The sequence below is a fragment of the Lathamus discolor genome, chromosome 3 (assembly GCF_037157495.1).
Source record: "Lathamus discolor isolate bLatDis1 chromosome 3, bLatDis1.hap1, whole genome shotgun sequence".
NCBI lineage: Eukaryota > Metazoa > Chordata > Aves > Psittaciformes > Psittacidae > Lathamus > Lathamus discolor.
The window spans coordinates 133,840,624-133,860,037 of record NC_088886.1 but is presented as its reverse complement, the minus strand read 5'-3'; the positions used below and the strand labels follow the sequence as shown (position 1 = coordinate 133,860,037).

Here is a 19,414-nt window from a genome sequence, read left to right as displayed (position 1 = left end):
TTTTTTAGGACAGTTTTTATATGAGCTGCCCCAAACGGCAGACAAGCACAGATTTCCCAAGAAGAGCCTCATCACTTACAGTGACCAGATCCAATGGTGTTTGTCCTTCTTGATTTTTCAGAGTAGGATCAGCCCCATGTGCCAATAACAAGGCACAAAGCTGTGTCCTTCCTTTTTGGGCTGCTTCATGCAGAGGTGTGAAAGCCCATTTGTCCGTAGCATTCACACATGCATTATACTTTATAAGTAAAGCTGCTACATCAACATGCTGGAAAATAAGAACATCTGTTAAATTCCAAGGTATCACAGTGTACTAAAGTAACTCAGAACTATTACTGATACTTCTCTGTAATCCTCATTCTAAATTTTCTTAAAATACATTTACTTTCTCATTATGATTAAAAAAAATGTATTAAACAAGGTATTTTCTTCCTCACCAGAAACATACCAGTAAAAAGTTAAGATTTCTTCTCTTGTGAAAAAAGGACAGACTACAACAGAATCCCAAATCCAGGGGAATCTGAAGGAAAAAAGCACGAATTTGAACTTCTAGTTTGGAAAGTACTCCTAACTGTTTTGAATAAAAACTTATCTGAACACAAAGATCCAGGAAGTACACAAAAACAGTTAGTGTCTCAACACCAGCCAAGTAAGTGAAAATGAGATCTTGCTGATAAAATTTGACTACCACAGGTAAGAAAATGCATTCTATGGAACACCTTCCAGACTGCTGGTTTTCTAAGTGTTCATGTTCAGATAACTTAATTCCGTAAACTCCAACCACAATTTTACAAATTCAGAAGAGTCTTCACCTTTACAATCAGCTGCCTATGATCAATTTTTTTTAATGTGTTTTACAAGTACGATTACATTACGACTCAATGGCAAAAGCTTTCTAGAAAGCATTGGCTCACAATGCTGTCACTGAAATGTATCACCTCAGTTATTTATTTAAAAAAAAGCAAAGCCTCAGAAAGTCTGAAATATTTACCCCATAAGATGCAGCATTATGCAGAGGAATCAAACCTCCTTTATCCTGCGCATTCACATCTGCTCCGTGCTGTAACAGGTATTCTGCAACCTCCAAATTGTTGTAACCAGCTGGAAGGTTGAAAAGCCAGAATAAATAGAACATATTAAAAAAAACATCCTCAACAGGCTATACAGAAGTAGCAGTTCACTTAAATTACTTGAAAGTTAAGATGTCAACAGCGAAGACAGTGTATTTATTATCTATTAGTAAGGACAGTTTCACCCTATTTTAAGAGTATTTGGGTTTAAAACCTCTGCTAGTTAAGAATAAAAGCTTCTCTTTGGCTAGAGATAATAGGAAATTGAAGTCATTAAGTAGTTTAGAAGAGCAATATAAGATTAACTCTTAAAGAGACAGAATCCTCTAGCTTGAGGGTACACTTCAAACTTAGACGCGGAAAGTTCAGACACAGTAACTAGTAACTCTGATCAAACCACTTAATTAAAACACTGACCTGCTAAATGTAGCGGTGTTGAATGCCGTCCTTGTGTGTCCCGACAGTTGACATTGTCAGGTGAACACAGCTTTTTCACTCGGGCCAAGCAACCTTTCTTGGCAGCATCTAGTAGAGCTGCATCTCCTCTAAGTAGATCCTGAATATCAGTATCACCATCTTTAACAAGGTCTAGTGGAGTATTTCCATCTCTGTTTTTCTTTGTAGGGTCAGCTCCATGCTATGCACATCAAAAACAGGTGGTAAGTATATAAGTAGAATAAACATTTTGCATCTTGGGTATCCTATGTCTCATTGACCAAATATTCTGACACATTTTCAGATCCTCCATAGAGCCTTCCATTTACTGTATGAAAAAGGACAATGTAGTTGCCAATAGTATCCCTTTTACTGAAAACATACATTTAGCTCAATTTAGAAACCACAAAATACAAATCAATTTCTCAAGAAGTGCAATCACATTTCATATTGAAGAAGAAAGAAAAGAAAGTAACCTCTCTCCAGCATATGTAATACCTGTAACAGGAGTTTGCAAATCTCATATTTTCCTTTTGCTGCAGCTTCATGCAAGGGAGTGAATTTCCACAGATCAGCTACATTGACAACTGCACCATGTTTAACCAGCAGCTCTGCAACTTCATAGTGACCATATGAGCAAGCATTATGTAAAGGGACAAGTCCTCTGGAAGCAATTAAGGAAAGGGAGAAATTGTCTTTAAAATTGGGTCTTTTTTCACAAAGTGATACAAACTTAAAATACAATGCACCTTCAACAATCAAACCGTAACAATTTTTTTTTTTTTTTTTTAGTTTTTCACAATAGTCTAATACAGTAGGAATATCTACTGCCAAAGCAGTAAAAAAGCAACCAGCACTGGCACTGAAGAGATATAAAAACACCAGGCTAGAGAAACTCTTGACACTCTAGTCTCAAGTACTGACAAATGCTTTCATGGATACTCTGAACATCTAACAGAACTTTACATGAAAATAAAAAAGTTGAAAGATGGGATGTTTACCAGCTAGCAATATTCAAGAGCCGAAAGTTATCAGCAATTACAGTTGCAAGAAAATACACATTTTAGTATTTACCCCTTATCTTTCGCGTGAACATCAGCTCCATGCTGAAGAAGATATTCGACAACAGATACTCTATTATACCCAGCTGCAAAATGAAGTGGTGTAGACTGACGTCCTTCAATATCTCTGCAGTTCACACTTTGAACTGTACATAGTTTCTGTACAAAACAAAACATACATCGCTATATATAGTGTTTGCAATCTTAATTTAGTCATGTTATACACATTTATTTTTTTAAAATTGTTTGCATTAAGAAGTTTATTTCTTAATTTTTTTTTTTTTGCATAAAATGATTGCTATTCATAGATTGTGTGCAAAGAAAAAAATTCCCTCCTCCCAAATTTACAATATTTCTATACAGACGAACTTTTGGAGGTAGCGAATATTACATTTTGTCATCTGTAGTATTTGTGCAATACAAAGGTTTTAGAACAGGGATCACAACTCTAAAGTAGTCAATGAAGGGCTTGTGAAATTACAGTTTGGGATATAATTCCCTCTTGTTCTTAGTACAGGTTTAAGCTTACTTTTACAGTATCCACATCCCCAGCCTTTGCAGCCTCCAGCAACTGTCGATCTGCATCGGAATTACCTAATGGGATACCTTCTGCAAAACAAATGAGATTGCAAGAAAGGTAACTATATGCAGTTGAAGGAATTTAAGACAGGAAATCATTTGAGTATTTCAACTATTTCCCTTTTAAAAAAAAAGTTAACCAATTATAGACAGGTTTTGTCTTTTCTTACTATCTACAACTGCAGATATTATCTCTAACACTGCTTCGCAAATTGCCTTTAGCAACATGCTTCCTATCCCTTTTGAAGTCCTGTGGAACCAAACAAACATTCTTTTTTCAATTTTGGAATTAGACTGTATCAAGAAGCTTACCTGTGTGTATAACATCCAAACGTTACTCTTGAAAGTCCATGTACCCCTCACATGCTCACAAATACAAAGGAGCCATTTTTTGCTTCTGAAACTAATTTTCTACATAAAAGATTCCCCCCTCCCTATGTCAGAATTTTTCTATAATTATTCCAGGTGGCTATGAAACCATGAAATCAGTCTGTGCACCTCTAACAATCTGTGGAACTGAATCCCAGAGAGTATATGGTATTTCAACTACACATAGAGTAGGCAGTCTCCCTATGAACTTGGGTTGCTGAATAAGAACTGCACAAACCAGTCCTGTCTTTTGTAGAAAGCCTTTTTTTCTTTTCTGACTTTTATTCGCTATTATTTTTTGACAGCACTGGAAATGGCAAGTAAAACAAAGCACCACATTACTTCAGAAGTAGATCTTGACTAAATCAGTTATACCTTGTAGTAGCTGTTGGACACTTTCAGTCCCCATTTGCAAGGCTGTAAAGCCCTGCAGAGACACAATGGAAGGATCACATCCAGAACTTAACAGCAACTTGCATGTCTGAAGGTGACCACAATGTGCTGCTCTATGAAGAGAGGTCTGGCCAAGGTTATCTAATGCATTAACCTAAAAATAACAGACAAGAAGTATCACCATTGAAACTTAAAGGTATTTGCATTGCTGACTGGGAGCATTTCACAAGTATTCTTCTGACTTTAATTAAAATAACATATGAAGCACATTTCCAAAGGGCATGACATTTCAAGAAATAAAATTTTAAAAAAAAGCAGTTCATAAAATTTTAACTGCATTTACCTAGGAAGAATAGCCCCCCTTTAGAGGCATGTGGATAATCCAGCAGAAACAGTCACAGAATTTAACTGCATACAGAAGTTATTATTTTACTGCCATTATTCTGCTCATGGCAGCACAAACCCTCAGTGCCAACACTGTAGAACAGCTTTTACATGCATTGGCTTATTGTGTTTTTTTCAGACCGAGAACTTTCTGTGCATTTCAGTCAAGGTGTACTTAACAGTTTACAACTCTGCACCCAAAGGTTACTTGTATTCCCTACTGTTTCTCTGGTTTGATCTTGGAAACTTCACTGCAGTCAGGCTGTAATCAAATTCTTGTGACAGAATTAGTTGCAGTTCTGGAGGACTCAGGCATTAGATAATGCCTCCTTTCCACTTTCTCTTGTTGTGGAAATTTGAACTAAATATTGTGTTATGATTTAACATTTCCCTTCATTGTAATTTTTACTGCACACAACATCACATCAAGTCTACCTGTTACACAGGTTTGTCTAGCTTCTTGTTGTTCATATATATCCCCTACATTTTTCTTCCCTAAGCATTTCACTATTACTGAATCACTGAATAAACACTGAATCAGACACTCTACAAGCTTCCAGTTAACAGTGAGGACTACATCCACACTTATAAAATAAGACCTAACCAACAAGATGCCTTAATGTATAGCGTTCTAATGTACAGGGTACCATTCTCATGGTATGAAAACCTACGTAGTATGCAAACCTCAAAAAAAAGAAGTATGAACAGTAACTCATACCTTAGCTTCATGTTTCACAACTACTTCAACAACATCATTATGAGCCTTTTCTGATGCCACATGCAAAGGAGTCAAGAAGCTTTTAAAAAAAAAAAAAGAATAACTCAGCATGTATTTTGCAAAATATTCTACACAAGAAGTTTAGAGTAACCATTTGTAACCACTCACTCTTTTGTTTTTTCATTGATGTTAGCTCCTTTCCTCAGTAGCAATTCACATACTTGTTTTCTCTTGGGATACGGAGATGCAGCAGCACAGTGCTGAGAACATTAAAAAGTACAGCATTACAGCTAGCTAGCAATATACAAGGTTTTACTGCTTGCTGATCAGCTGACAGTTAAGAGCTGGTTATTTGTATAGTCAACAGCAAAAAAAACCCCAACAAAACAAAACATGCAGAAGCTTATTAATTTGGGAGATTCCACACAAGCTTTTGTATTTATTTACACTGGTATTTTCCAGAGCTCCCTCTCCAATAACTGCTAGAACCCTTCATGCTTTACAAAGCTCACATATGTAGCTTGCTGTTGCTTAAAACTAGACTACAAAAAAACCAGTCATTTAGACAAATTAAACAGGCAATTTAGTCTTAACATTAACCTTAACAACAAAATATTAATATTGCTTAACTAGACACTGGATATTCCAGGTTGGTTTGAATTATGCTGCTTGACACTGAAATTTTCAGTTCTGAACTATTAGCGAGTTAAGTTTAGTTCAGTCACAATATATGCAAAATATATGCAAAATAAATCCTGAAATATTACCAGTGCTGTCTCATGTGTTTGAGGATGTTTGAAGTTCACCGTCTCCAAAGAAAGATGTTTCTTTATACGAGCTACATCTGATTCTCTTGCAGCCTGTAGCAGTGAGTGACCTTTGAATTCATCTTTAAAAAGAAATAGACACATACCAGCAGGTTATACTCCTCAACTTGAGAAGCATCAAGAAGAATGTTTCTTTCACTTAAAAATATTCATTTTATTCAGCAGACCACACTGCAGACATTTCCAACTCTGACTTAACCTTTTACATCACTTGACAGAACTTGTTAGCTAAGTCAAAACACTAAACAAATGTGCTTTGTTTCTAAACTAAAGCCAGAGACATCCACGCTGGCTGAACAAGAACTAGTTTACTTGCCACTGTTCTAGTTTCTACTCTTCACATATGTACCAATTCTAACATATACAAAACTCTACTCCCAACCTGCCTTTGACAAACCATTTCTAGATGCTAACATGAAGTCTAACATAGTATTTACTGATAATTTTTGTACATATCCCAGAAGTTATTGTTTGGCCACTCAAGGACAGGATTTGACGGCATGCTTTCCAATTCCTTAAGTCTGCTGGACAACAGGCAATGTCTTTTATCAATCTCTCTGAACTTCCAGCAATTGTGGCATATTCAAACATACTGAGCTTTCTAAAGAGTTATGCTTTTTCTTATCTTCAAACAAAACAGTGGAATAAAAACGAATATTTCAACAGTCTTGATGCAATGGAAGGACCAAGTATGGAAAATGAAAGTGTACTGGCAAGGTCGCTCAGGGAAGAAAAGTTACAAACCCCATCATAACTACATGACTATATAAAACTGACCATAAAAGTTATTTTAAATGCCTACATTCAGAAAAACGTAGCAATCCCAAATTATAAACAATGTAATGTACTGTCCAACATTGCACAATTGCTTGGAAAGTGTAAGCATTTTCCATAATCTGATTTCTGGCAGGTCACTTGTCTAGGGAACCTAAGTATACATTACAGTCAATAACTGATCTCACTTTATACTCACATGCTAATCGTTCTTTTAACTGGGGTGTTGGCGCCAAATCAATGGTGCTTTTGTTGTGACAGTTCAACAGTGTTGGGTCAGCACCATAACTTAACAAAAGAGAACATACTTCCACCCTGTTCTTAGAAGCTGCTTCATGCAGAGGGGTGAATTGCCACAGATCCATTGCATTCACACATGCTCCATGCTTGAAAGGGGTAAAAAAGGTGCAATATCAAAACCATATAATTAGAAAGACTTCTGTCATTAATTTCAATGCAGTAGATTGTTATAATAAAAAATCAATGCTTCTATGCAAACTGTATCAAAGACATTCTCCAGACACTAATTTCCAATATAATACATTTCAGCACATTGCAGTTGCTTATCTTCTGGTGTCTTACATGTGCACTCAAAGAATTCAAAAGCAGGGTAGTCTCTTCAGGCTTTCCCCAGAATTTCTAAGAGTAGCTCTGCTACAGGTCTGTTAACTGAAGAGCCTAACTCATATACTCTAAACCACCTTTGAACAAGCTCTAGAAAAAGTCTAAGCTGCACTAAAATACATTCATCATGTTCTGTGAATACTCCCCAAGATATGAATGCCAAGGTATCTAGATGATAGGTACTCAAAGTTGACTTCAGTAGTCTGAGAGAACATGCTCTTTCCCATTGCTCCAGTTAAAACATTAGTGCTTTGCAAAAAATAATTCAAGATTCACTGGAGCTGAAATCCAAGAGGGAATACAACTCTAAGTTGACAGTTAAGACACACAGCAGTGTTTAGGCAAAAAGGTTTCTTTGTCCAGTACTACAGCTGTAAAGATTCACTTTACAATTGGCCTCTGAATTAAAAAAAAAAATATCATTAGGGTTTGGTTTTTGTTTTGTTTTTTTTTTTTTTTTTTTTACATAGTTTTTCCTAAACCAATAAAGACACACAGAATTAGTGCGAACTGAGACATACATAACAGGACAACAACAGCTATTCCCTGAGCATCCAAACTCACAGAGTTGTCTAACAGAACACCCCAGCTGTTATAATGATCATGATTTACAGTATCAGCTGAGAATGGGCACAGAGCGCTTTGGTGGACACCACTCACAGACTTTGCAGGCCACATCTTTGAGTCAGTAGTTTAATGCACATCCTACTTTACCTTCAAGATTAACATAACCCAGATAAGCCACTTCAGTTCCAAGGGTTCACTTACATTAGGAAAATTTACACATTTCTCCTTCTTTACTGTGAATGCTACAATTTAGAGCCAGAATTAATTTCGTAAAGTTCATTCTCTTCAGAGGCTGATTACTCCTTAATTTTAAAACATTTATGATCTTTACCAGTATTTCCAAAAACCTCTGTCTTCTGAAATATTTTTCTACTGTCAACACTGGTTTGGTTTTGGTTTTTTTGTTTGTTTGTTTTATGGGTTTTACTTTTTTTTTTTTTTGGAGTGAGGGTGGAAAGGTTGATATAAGAATTTTTTACTTGGTGGCACAAAAGCATTAAGCTTTGGAGCAGAGAGTTAAAAACAGAAAGCACATTTATAAGGAAAAAAGCTTCCTTGCAAGCAGAAGATTCTGTAGCTACAGCTTAGCAAACACTAACATGTCAAGCAAAAGCAGCCTACCATTCTTTAAGTTTTGTAACTAAGTACAAAATATAAAATATATGCAACTTGCAGTAGTCTATTATAAACTGTTCTTATTTAATAATGTGCAATTTTATCTCTTCAAAGACTAACCTTTACTAGAAGCTCTGTTACTTCATAATGACCATAGGAACAGGCATTGTGAAGTGGCACCAAATCTCTATATAGGAGAGAAAGGGGCAGGATGATTATCTTAGTATGCGTATTTCAATTTCAAATGCATCTGTAACATTGCAAATGGCACTGTGCTGCGTCTTGATCACTTTATAAAAATATCAGAGATGTTCAAAGGAAGTTGAGGGGGAAATACAAAGCTGGAGAAGAACCCAGAAAATAACTTCAGCATTTTTCAGAACAACAAATGTTTAAAATAATCAGAAGATGAGCGATGTCTTACTGCAAATGAAGTCATTCTGCTCAGACTCAGAACCCTAAGCAAGAAGAACGATCTGCAGTGGGTTTTCAGGAGTGCCAGTAATTATTTCCTTTTCCACAGGAACTTTGCTGTAAGATTATCTTCTCCCTTAGAAACTAGCCAAGTATTACTGGCTAATGTTTAAGGAACAATATTTACAATAACAGCAGAACCACAGAGGTTTTAGAGCCAGCTTCATACGCTCTCAAACCCCATGGTCTTAGGAGCAAGTGAGAAATTGCCCGAAGTGAATTCTTTCACTGTGGGCTAGTACGGGAGAAATTACAGAACTGAATTACAACCCCAAGGGAACAATTAAAGCTGTCTGATCAGGCAGCTATTTATGTAGCAGTGAAATTACCCTAGCAAAAAAAAAGGAATAAGAGTTTGTTTTCCATAATCTTCAACGTACATGAATACACATTTTAAAAATAGGTTTTCCATTATATTTTATGTAACTAAACTTAGCATGCCTGTATTTCACATTTCCTGACATAGCAACCAAATGCTTGAAAATGTAGCCCAAATAAAAGCTCTGTGAAACAGATCTTCAATTTTTATCATGTCCTTTTGCAAAAAAAGAAGTGCAGAGACTTACAAGTAAGAAGAAAATTAAGATTGATTCAATGATAGAAATATTTGATTACTTCACAGTATTGTATGAATGCATTTTATTAAACAAGACATAAGAATTTGGCTAGTGACACCTAAAAGGCAGCATGTTCTATAGTTAGCTCAAGTTGGATTCTATTGATTCACAAGTCTCAAGCCTGTACACTTTGCATTTTTGTCATAACAGAAAGGTTAAAAATGACATAATGGTCTCAAGTCAGAAATTCTTCATGGCTAAAATAGTATTATTCTTCTTTACTTCTTCTCAATTTTAAACAAATTCTGTTTATTCTGAAAAAATGAAAAAGGAACCTACCCTTTATCCTTAGCATGTACGTCAGCCCCATGTTGCAATAAGAGCTGTACTATTTTTACACGGTTATACCCAGCTGCTAAATGTAAAGGAGTAGACTGAAATGACAGAATGTAGAATTAATCAGTAATATGAAATGAAAGGGTTGATTTTATATTTATTTTTTCAAAACTTAACAGTACTAGTTACTGAAATCCTTAAAATAATTGCAACATAAAAAAACAAAAAACAAACAACAACCCAGAGTACTTGAATCAGACATTTGACATCTATGTTCATTGTTTACTGACCACTCTCGCAGTCATCAGAAACACAAATCCTGAATTTACTCCATCACTAATATATTCTGGCAATGAAGACCTTAAAGGATTTTTGAGTCCTGCAGTCTGCTTTTGTCTTTTAACCTACACACTTTGCTAGGACAAACTATGGCTCCTCTGAAAAGGGAAATAAGATGGCCAATAGAAATTATGACTGCTAAACTATAAAGAGGTCTCCCTGCCAATCAATAGATGAAGTGTAAAAATTATCAAGAGATTGTAATCCACATCTGTAAGTGCAGTAACTTAACCTTCACTTGTAAATTCTCACCCTCCACGCACACATAGGTAACTGCTCTATGATCTTTCGTGGCAAACCCACTCAAGAATTCCCATCAGCAGCACCAGAGGCAGAACTACAAATTAGTGAAATCTTATCCTCTTCATTTACAAACCCATCAACTGAACTGGGTTTGTATGGTTCCTAGAAGATGAGTCTCATGAGTAGAAGATGAGAAAATACAGATGCATAAGTGTTTTGGAGATCCCAAAATCTTACCACAAAGCCTTAAACCGGGAAACTAATTCAAACAAAATTTAAGTGAATGAGTACACACACTTAATGCGAAAAATGACGATGCCAAAAACTGATACTCAATAATCTGAACCTTCAGTAGGGCAGGGGCTGAACCTGGGGGATTATCAGGATTTTTTAGAATGCAGGTTTTGAACATTTTTCATGTAGTTCCTTACCAATACTTGTAGCAATAAATAGCTTGTTCCTGAAACAGCAGCAATAACTTGCCTAGGCTGCATGGCAAAATAAGGAACCTGTGTGTATCTCTCTGTGACAGCAATAAGAATCTATGAAAAGGCCTCCCTTCTTTATCACTGCAGATATGAAGGTCAAGCAGAAGTTCCAATTGAAAAGGTGTTTGTTTATTGCTCCCAGATGGAAATACCTACACAGTCCTTTTAAGGTTAAAAAACAAACAAACAAAAAAATCAGCTACACTGCTAGAAAGGTACAATCTTCTTTTCCCACATATATTAAAGGAAATAGATAGAATCTAAGTTTACCATTCTTAAAATCTGGTCAAATAATAATTGTGAAACATATGAGATTTTAAATCAGGTTTTAAATTAAAATACCTTTCTGCCATCACTTGCATGACAGTTAACATTTAATGGTGTAAGAAGAGACATCATTTTTTCTTCATTTCCACTCCTGAAAAACAAGATACAAAATGCGCAGAAATATTTGCATTTCAATTTTTAGTAGCTTCTAATGTTTTACATTTTTCCTTGCTATGTTTGCTAGATCTGTTTTGAACTAATACATTTGCTGATGTGTTGTCAGCATTAAAAGGAAACAAAAATGCATTTATGTAACTATTTTTGTAGCTCTGTTCACAGATAACAGCCAAAGCTTAGCATCTAGATGGAATGCCAGCTTAAAAGCCAGCATATATATTCATTACACGCAATTCTAATAAGAGAACTAAATTACAGTTATCTACCAAATGTGCATACCTGGCACTTTCTAAGAGTTCATCTTTCTTATATTCACCTGGAAGACAAAAGGGAGCTTCTTTAGTTGTTAAATATCTATGTGAAGTTCACTACTTATCCTCCTCTTCCAAAACTTTACAGAACATAAGTGCTAAAAATCTGGCAGTCCATTACTGAATTAGCACAATAAATTATGTATTCAGAACACAACCCATGACTGAGACGATGAAGGCCATATGGGAATTTCTATTTAGAATTATAAAAGAGATAAGTTAAAGTAGTATCAGAAAGACAAAAACCAAAATACTGTATTACATTCATTTGCCTGTTATTAGTCATAATGTTATCTAAAGAACATCCCTTACCAGTCAGCACTGCTTTTGCAGACGGGTCTGCTAAGTCCAAAGCTGTTCTTCCATCTGTGTTCCGGATGGTTGGTTCAGCACCATGCTGCAGCAGTACTAAAAAATGCCAAAGTTTCCCATGAGAAAATAATTCTACAAGACAAAGCCTGTAAGATGTTATCATTACACTAAGCCACAAGCAACAAAAGAAACATCCAGTTACTGATCCCAATTTCCCCTCTCAAGTTTTTAGCATCAGAATTCGTTGATGTCACTTGTGAACAGTTTAACTAGCGAAAAATGCCTAGACACATTTTATGAGAAAAAAGCAAAGCAGAAATGGAACAATCACAGACTGGCAGGAGGCAATCTCAGCTGACTGTGACTGACAACCACAAAAAAAGAGTAGCTATTTCACATCAGCTCCAACTTGTTTCTTACAAAATTGGCAATCGAATTTAAGCTTATGAAAGATTTTTAGTTTTAATCTTTATACCAGTCCTAGCTTTATAGAGTAAAAATGGTCTTTAAAAGGTTGTCGAATTTTCACAGCAAAAAGAAATGATTCAGTCACAGGAAGTGTGGGAGAAAATTACCAATGCAGACATCTGTCTTGCCCTTAATGGCAGCTTCATGAAGGGGAGTGTAATTCCAATTATCCCGAGCATTAGGATCTGCACCATGCCGCAAGAGAAGATTGACGACTTCAGCATGACCAAAAGAGCAAGCGTTGTGAAGGGGAATAAGGCCTCCATCATCTCGCGCGTGGACGTTGGCGCCACTTTGAAGTAAATATTCAACTACATCCTTCCGGCCAAACCCTGGAAGAGATAAAGGGAGGAAAGGTGTCAAGTGTAAGAGAATTCCCTGTCTCACATACACAGATTAAAACAAGAAACTTAAATAACAGTAACCATTCCAAGTAACAACAACAACTGGCATTCTTTATTAAAAGTGCTATTAAAAACATTAAAGGTGTTTGAACCAACCCAAAATTAGACTAAAATAAATATGAAAAAAAAATATATTCAAGATTACTGGAAAAATAAATATCTTGATAGGGCTCCAATGAGTCAACAGCTTCTTGAAAACATAACAAAAAGAACACAACAGTGACAAAAATACCCTCCTTTAGTTATTTTATATTGCCATTAAACCAAACAATGTTTTGAATCATATTCTGCCAACCCACAGCCAGTTTGTGGATGGACCAACAGGTGAGCCCTGGAAGCAGTGAGGATAAGAATGGTTACAAGCCAATGCATGTACAATTCGTATTCTAAGCTTTTTAAAAAAGATCCCAAAACATGGAGTATTTTACAGAAACACATTGATAGTATTTTTAAAAAAGCAAGTAAGCAGCACTGCGCCCAGGTTCAAACTAGAAGCACGGCTATTTGCTTTCTAAGGAATAATTAATATAATGCACACATTGTTTCCGTCTTAAAAATGATCACTTAAGCAAACCCTTAGGGACACAAAGTTTATATGAAACCATGCTCTATTCAAGAAATTTATTATGAGAGTATGTACAACTGTAATTTAAAGATATTCATAATGCCTTTTTCAGCAATGCCTAAAATGATTATAAATATTTGATCATGAATGAAGCACAAAAGTGCTGTTATGCACTGAAGATTTTTTTTTTTTTTTTTTTTTTTTTTTACGAACCTGTTATTCAAGTTAAGGGACAGTGAAAAAATATTCCCACTTTTATACTTGGAGCTAGAAACATATCACCAGGTAACTGCTCTTATAAAACAATTTTACAGCTACAAGTGTTTAATTTCAGCTGTATCTTGTGCATTTATATAGCAGCAGATAAATGAGGACATCAAACTGCATCGACATTTTCTTGAGCATCTTCACAAGATGCCAGAATGACCTAGGACTTCTGCTTGCAAAAATTAGGTCCATCTGGTTACATTCTAAAGGCCACTGCCTACAGAAATCCCTCAAAGGTTTCAAGAAGGTCACTTTGGGTCTTAGGGATTATTAGGGCACGTAAGAGCCATATTTGGGTATGTATCAACTTGTGCCAAGTACCTCCTGGGAAATAACCCGCACGTGCAGGACCTGGCTGACATTCCTTGCTTCAAATACCTGAGTTGCGAACCTGAAGAACTGGGGAAAAATTAAGTCTTGAGCTTTTTCCTCAGAGGGAATCATCACACTGTTGCCAAAACCAGTGATACTCAGATTGCAGCAAATTTAAACTTTGTTACAAATCATTCACAGAAGGTCAGGAGCTAGGTATAAATCCCTCCAACCACAAGCTAGAAATAGTTTATTCCAGTAGCTACACAGTATTTCAGTGACAAAGTCACAGAAGCATGAGAGAAGCCTCAGGATTTCAGTTACAACTGAAGTTTTCAGTTTCAGTTAAGTTCCAACTGAACTTTTTCACAGCACGTTCTTCACTGAACTCAGCTATTTCCAAACTGTCAGCAACCAAAATCCTGGAGCAAGAAGCACTTTCACCTTCACTATTCGATCTACAAAAAACAAACATTGCCATTAATAGGCAATCTCCGGATTCTACCTTCTGAGAGATCTTGCATGCAAGCCGTATATGCCACAGGTAAAGAGGCCATGAAAGGTATTCAGAAAAGCCTTTCTAAAATTCTGTCTTTCCTTCCTTTCCCTCAAAAGCCTAGCAAACAAACCACACTCCCCACAGATTTCTGATTATTATAAAAATAATTTTATGTGAAAATTTTTAATCTCAGAATGAACTCCAAGGTGTTTTCAAGTAACAGTCACAAGACTATACTGGCAACATGCTTCAAGTTTTCAAAGTATATTACCAACAATACAAATCTTAGCTCGCTAGTACCTTGACTACAATAGAACCACATACTGTATAGCAAATTCCCTTCTGAGGCTCAATATTGCAGCTACCCATCTTTTAACAAACAGAAGGTACCCTACCTACCCTAACAAAAAAAAAAAAAAAACCAACAAAAACAGGAGCTCAGCATACTTCAGATGAAAACTGGATCAGATATATGGTCTGTGTAGAAACAATTTATCTGTCCAGGCATAGTAAGTCACATTCACTGCACATGCAGGCATATTTCTGCTGCCAAAAAAAAAAGTAATCAGTGCCTATACAACATATACCTATGCAGTCATACTGTCTAGACAGTAAATTATATGCAGCGTATTTCTCATTCTTTTAGCTTTCATAACTAAGATATTTAAATATTGTTATTTTTTTATAAATGTGTCCATTTTTTCTTATGTCTTCAAAACTTCAAAAAAATTCTGTTTCTAGTTTGGATGTATACTCAAAATTGTCTACATTATTTAAAGATCTACTTAGATGTGACTTTTCACGAGTGCCAGAGCCCTGCAAACACATCAAAGCTGTTGCTTGACGACAGACTGCTTGGTATCTTCTTTCAGTACTAAAAAATGTTTTCCAGAACTGCTTTAGCCATATTAGAAAAGCCTCTGATCAAACACTCTGTCCAGATCTCTCCTAGATAAACCACTCATTCTTGGGCAGAAGGCATTCCTGTCCCCAAAGTTTTGCTGTATAGCCATGTTTTTGAAAGTAAAATGTCCACCTTAGCAGGAATTAGCACCATAACTGAAAATCAGCTGTGGAGAGTTCACCCAAATGCCCTCTATTTAGTACATACGTTCAAACAAGTACAGCTCATGAGCAACACATAGCTTCTCTCTGGTCAAAGCCTGCATCCACTTGGAAAATACCCTAAGCATAGCAACATCCCTAAACTACTTGTAGTTATTTTAAGGCGGAGACAGGATCATTTGCATCACACTAATCTTTGCAACTTCATTTCAGCACTGAGTGCACAGCAGGGATTCCTTACTTCCTTGTGGAAGCATCTGTGTAACAGGGCACCATATATGGGAAGAGAAGTATTTCCTCATTATTTTCTAAAGGATGTATGTGTACAGAGGGGATGGCCAAACTCTGTATGATCATCCCTCTCTCCCCTCATTTTCACTGAGAGTGGAAAGCCTTTCACACAGGAAAGTGAGCCACAGTCTAGTGCAACAATTCCTCTTTGCCATTAGTTCACTGCAAAAAAACCAAAACAAAACCAAAACACCAACAAAAACAAAACCCCAAACAAACCCAAAAGCAAACACTATCACTTTTAAGGGGTGGAGGTTTTATGGGATTTTGTTTGGCTCTTGAGCCTCTATCAAAAGACCAACTAAACAGTATCACAGCTTGCAAATGTGCAGGGTAACTGAACTTCATGAATGGTTTATTTCTTGCTGTAAAGCAGAAAGGCTACTCAGGGCCTGCAGCTAACATTCTTCTAACACAGCAGAGTAGCTCACTGCACTTGTCAGTTAAAAGTTTGTAACTTTTTGGAGAACAAATCCTGAATATTAATCACAGTAGAAACTTGTAGCAGCACAATAATAATAATAAAATTACAACCACTGTTGTCATAATTGTCATTCACTTAATTTTGACAGGATGAAAAGCTAACAGAAACAACTGAGCTCCAATTCTTCTCCCCTGCCTAAGGTGCTCATATTTTCAATGAATTTTAGTTTGAGGGAAAAGCATTTTGGTTCCTGCCAAGTCCCTAAAACCTTGTGATACTTCCCAGTTTGACATACACTGTGATGAAAAGGGCTAATTTCAGGAAGTATATGCAGCTGATAGTGAGAGAGGGCTGTGTCTATCATGTTGTGAAGGTTGGCGGGCTCTTAAGTTTCAGTACAACCTACCTACACACACAATTCTGCACTACAAAATCCAAAGAGCAACCTTCACCAAGATGCCAGTATGTATTACGTCTAATAATGACACACACCCAGGGAGAGCTTGAAGTATTTTTAAAGTATATTTTTAACATATTTTAAAATCCACCTTTCCAGAATGACACACGGAAAAAGAGGAATTTGTTTTATTTCTTTGAACTGCTACACAAGATCAGGGAAAAGATGTAAAAACTGGAACCCAATTTCAAACCACTAAAAAAAGGACCAAAATGTCAACAGAGAAGCCTCTTTGCACACTTCAGCTCCGCCTCTTCCACAAAACAAGTCTTGAAGCTGAATGAAACTAGTCAAAGAAGTTTTGTAATGCACCTTCTGAGAACACCTAGCCACCTAGGCTAAACAAAGCAAGAATACAACACACTTTTGCTTTTACTTCCTGGAATGTAATTCCTTTAGAGCCAGAAGACAAAAGAAGCTACTATTATTCCAACTATGAATAATGGGGGGAAAAGCAAAACAAAGCAAAAACAATTAGCCCAAAATCCAAGAGTTACGCATGTCTATCTTTCACATTGAGTCTATTGCAAGTAGACTGACAACACCTAAGTTTTACATGAAGCACAGGAAAAGCATTAAATTGAGAAATTACACAAGTATTTCATGTCACATGTGAACCAGGAACTTTTGACATCTACAGTCACCTGAAAACAGCAATTAATTTTTCTGTATCAAGTCTGAAGCAGACACAAGCATGGCAATTGCCTATAACACACCAATCTGTTACACAACACTGGAAGATTAAAAACTACATTAACTTATTGCTATGCCCTTTTTAAAGAAAAGGCTCTCTATAGACCAGAAGTCCTTTAAAGTCAAGACAGATCAGCTCCTGTCCAGAGAGAGAAACTAGATCACTATATTGTATGAGGAACTCCTTAAACACGGCCTGCTGTAAAATGTACTCATTTGTCTAGAAGTTCTGCACTTACTAGGGCAGCACTACTGGATATAAAAAGATAGCTGCAGAATTTTTTCCCTATGACAGGATATTTTGTCTCCTGGGCCCTCCTGTTGACCAAGTTTCTTAAATCTTTGGAAGCAGCTGTCCTGAAGAGGCTTTCAAGAACTTAGACCTGTTACATGCACGGGAAAGGACACCTGAAGTAGCAACCTTTTCTAAAACAACTCAGTAAAGAAACAAAGTTCTTTATTACTATCCATATTGTTTAGCTGAAAGAAGCTGCTCTCTTCTGCAGCCTGCCAGCCTTGGGGTTCGACATCTAATGCTGTAATCAAATCAAAACAAACATGAAAACAACAGTCACAGTCAGGTCTTTGTCTGAAAAGGTGGGATACAATCCTCTGGCTTGTTGCCAGCAGAAGCAGTTGTTCTGTGATGTCAGTTGTTTGTGCATCTAAGGCCCGAATTAACAAAGTCTATTTGTTAAAGATACAAATGCAGGCACTCTTCATGAGTGAAATTTTAAAGATTAGAAGGCCTGCTAAAATCAATGGAAAAATCACCTGGGGCATATGTTACCTGTCAGAGCTCACATGCCACAACACGAACAGTCTAAACCCCAGTCCAGATGTCCCCAGCACCAGCTAAGGTTCATTCAGATAAACAAATAATGAAACGGAAGGGCAGAAACAAGACGCCACCCTGACCACTCTGCAGCCACTACCGCGTGGGTGACACCGAACCAGCCACGCGGTTGTCGGGGGGGCATCGCACCTACAGACGCGCACAGGCCGCACACTGGGGCTGGCGAAGCGCCCCCACGGCGGGGCCCGCGAGGAACAGCGCACCCAGGGCTCCTCCGCGGGCCAGGCCCCACGCCGACAGGCAGGCGGAGGTGCGCGACCCGGCAGCACGCCCGGTCCCGCCGGGGCTGCCCCCGCCTTCCCCTTTCCCCACAGAAGCGGTAACGGCGGCCGCGGCCCGGTACCTGCAGCGAAGTGCAGCGGGCTGGACTTCCTCCCCGCTGTGTCCCGGCTGTTCACATTCTCGGGCCGCACCAGCCGCTTGACCCGCTCCACGTCCCCGTTCCTGCAGGCCTCGAAGAGCTCTCGAGCCGGCTCCACCGCCGCGCCGCAGGTCGGCGACTCAGACAAGGCGGCCGCTCCGCCCGCGCACCGCCGCCCCGCCATGCCGGGCCCGCCGGAGGCGGCCGCGCAGACCCCGCCACCCGGCTCGCAGGCCACGACCCCGAGCAGCAGCACCCGCCGACGCGCTCCGCTGGGCGGGGCGCTAGGGCCAGCGCACCGCGGCGGAGGGATCCGGGCGGACCTACCACAGCACCACTGCCGGCTCCCTGCGCAGGCGCCCCGGGTGGCTGGGCACGGGAGGCAGATCGTAGCGGGCATGCGCAGCTCCGGTGCGGGGTTTGAGGCCTCGCAGGGCTTACCTCTGCTTCTGTTGTGCTCTGGGAGCCGTTGCCGCGGCGGATGGGCCCCGCTGGGGCCGGGCTGCAGGAGTTGAGCTTGAACCGAAGGGGCGGTGGTCTGCTGGCCTTGGCCACATCACGGAACTCGTCTCGACAAGTGCTGTCCGTGTCGTCCCCGTCTGCTCTTCGCTCTCCCGCTTACTGCTGCGGAACTGAAACAGGATTCCTGTTAATGCAAAATAGTTTTGCAGTACACTTTTTAAAGGACGGGGAGGAAGCAAGACAAAAGACACCACTCTTCACATAGTGTGTCGTTAACCTGCTGCCCGCTCCTTTTTAAGGGAAGAACTGTAGCACAGAAAGTCAAATACAGCACTAGCAGTTTGTCCCAGAAGAACAGAAATGTTCCTTT

The 19,414-nt window shown here is 38.3% G+C and overlaps 1 protein-coding gene across 2 annotated transcripts in view; it reads right to left on the bottom strand.

Annotated features, from left to right (window-relative positions):
* Window positions 1-18,961, bottom strand: part of TNKS2 (tankyrase 2) — a 31,199-nt gene extending 12,238 nt beyond the window's left edge. Inside the window, exons 1-19 of one of the 2 annotated variants that reach the window (XM_065671903.1) lie at window positions 18,565-18,961; window positions 12,496-12,720; window positions 11,921-12,016; window positions 11,577-11,613; window positions 11,196-11,271; window positions 9,787-9,881; window positions 8,537-8,603; window positions 6,810-6,996; window positions 5,777-5,898; window positions 5,178-5,269; window positions 5,010-5,088; window positions 3,890-4,061; window positions 3,096-3,175; window positions 2,580-2,725; window positions 2,004-2,169; window positions 1,488-1,707; window positions 992-1,101; window positions 449-520; window positions 80-268 (exon numbers count right to left, since the gene is read on the bottom strand). In XM_065671903.1, the coding sequence (XP_065527975.1) occupies window positions 80-268; window positions 449-520; window positions 992-1,101; window positions 1,488-1,707; window positions 2,004-2,169; window positions 2,580-2,725; window positions 3,096-3,175; window positions 3,890-4,061; window positions 5,010-5,088; window positions 5,178-5,269; window positions 5,777-5,898; window positions 6,810-6,996; window positions 8,537-8,603; window positions 9,787-9,881; window positions 11,196-11,271; window positions 11,577-11,613; window positions 11,921-12,016; window positions 12,496-12,720; window positions 18,565-18,766 (2,433 nt within the window). In that variant the 5' untranslated portion in view covers window positions 18,767-18,961. The remainder of the gene's footprint in view (window positions 1-79; window positions 269-448; window positions 521-991; window positions 1,102-1,487; window positions 1,708-2,003; window positions 2,170-2,579; window positions 2,726-3,095; window positions 3,176-3,889; window positions 4,062-5,009; window positions 5,089-5,177; window positions 5,270-5,776; window positions 5,899-6,809; window positions 6,997-8,536; window positions 8,604-9,786; window positions 9,882-11,195; window positions 11,272-11,576; window positions 11,614-11,920; window positions 12,017-12,495; window positions 12,721-18,564) is intronic. The other variant, XM_065671904.1, reaches the window with a different exon arrangement.
* Between the last annotated feature and the right edge of the window lie 453 nt (window positions 18,962-19,414).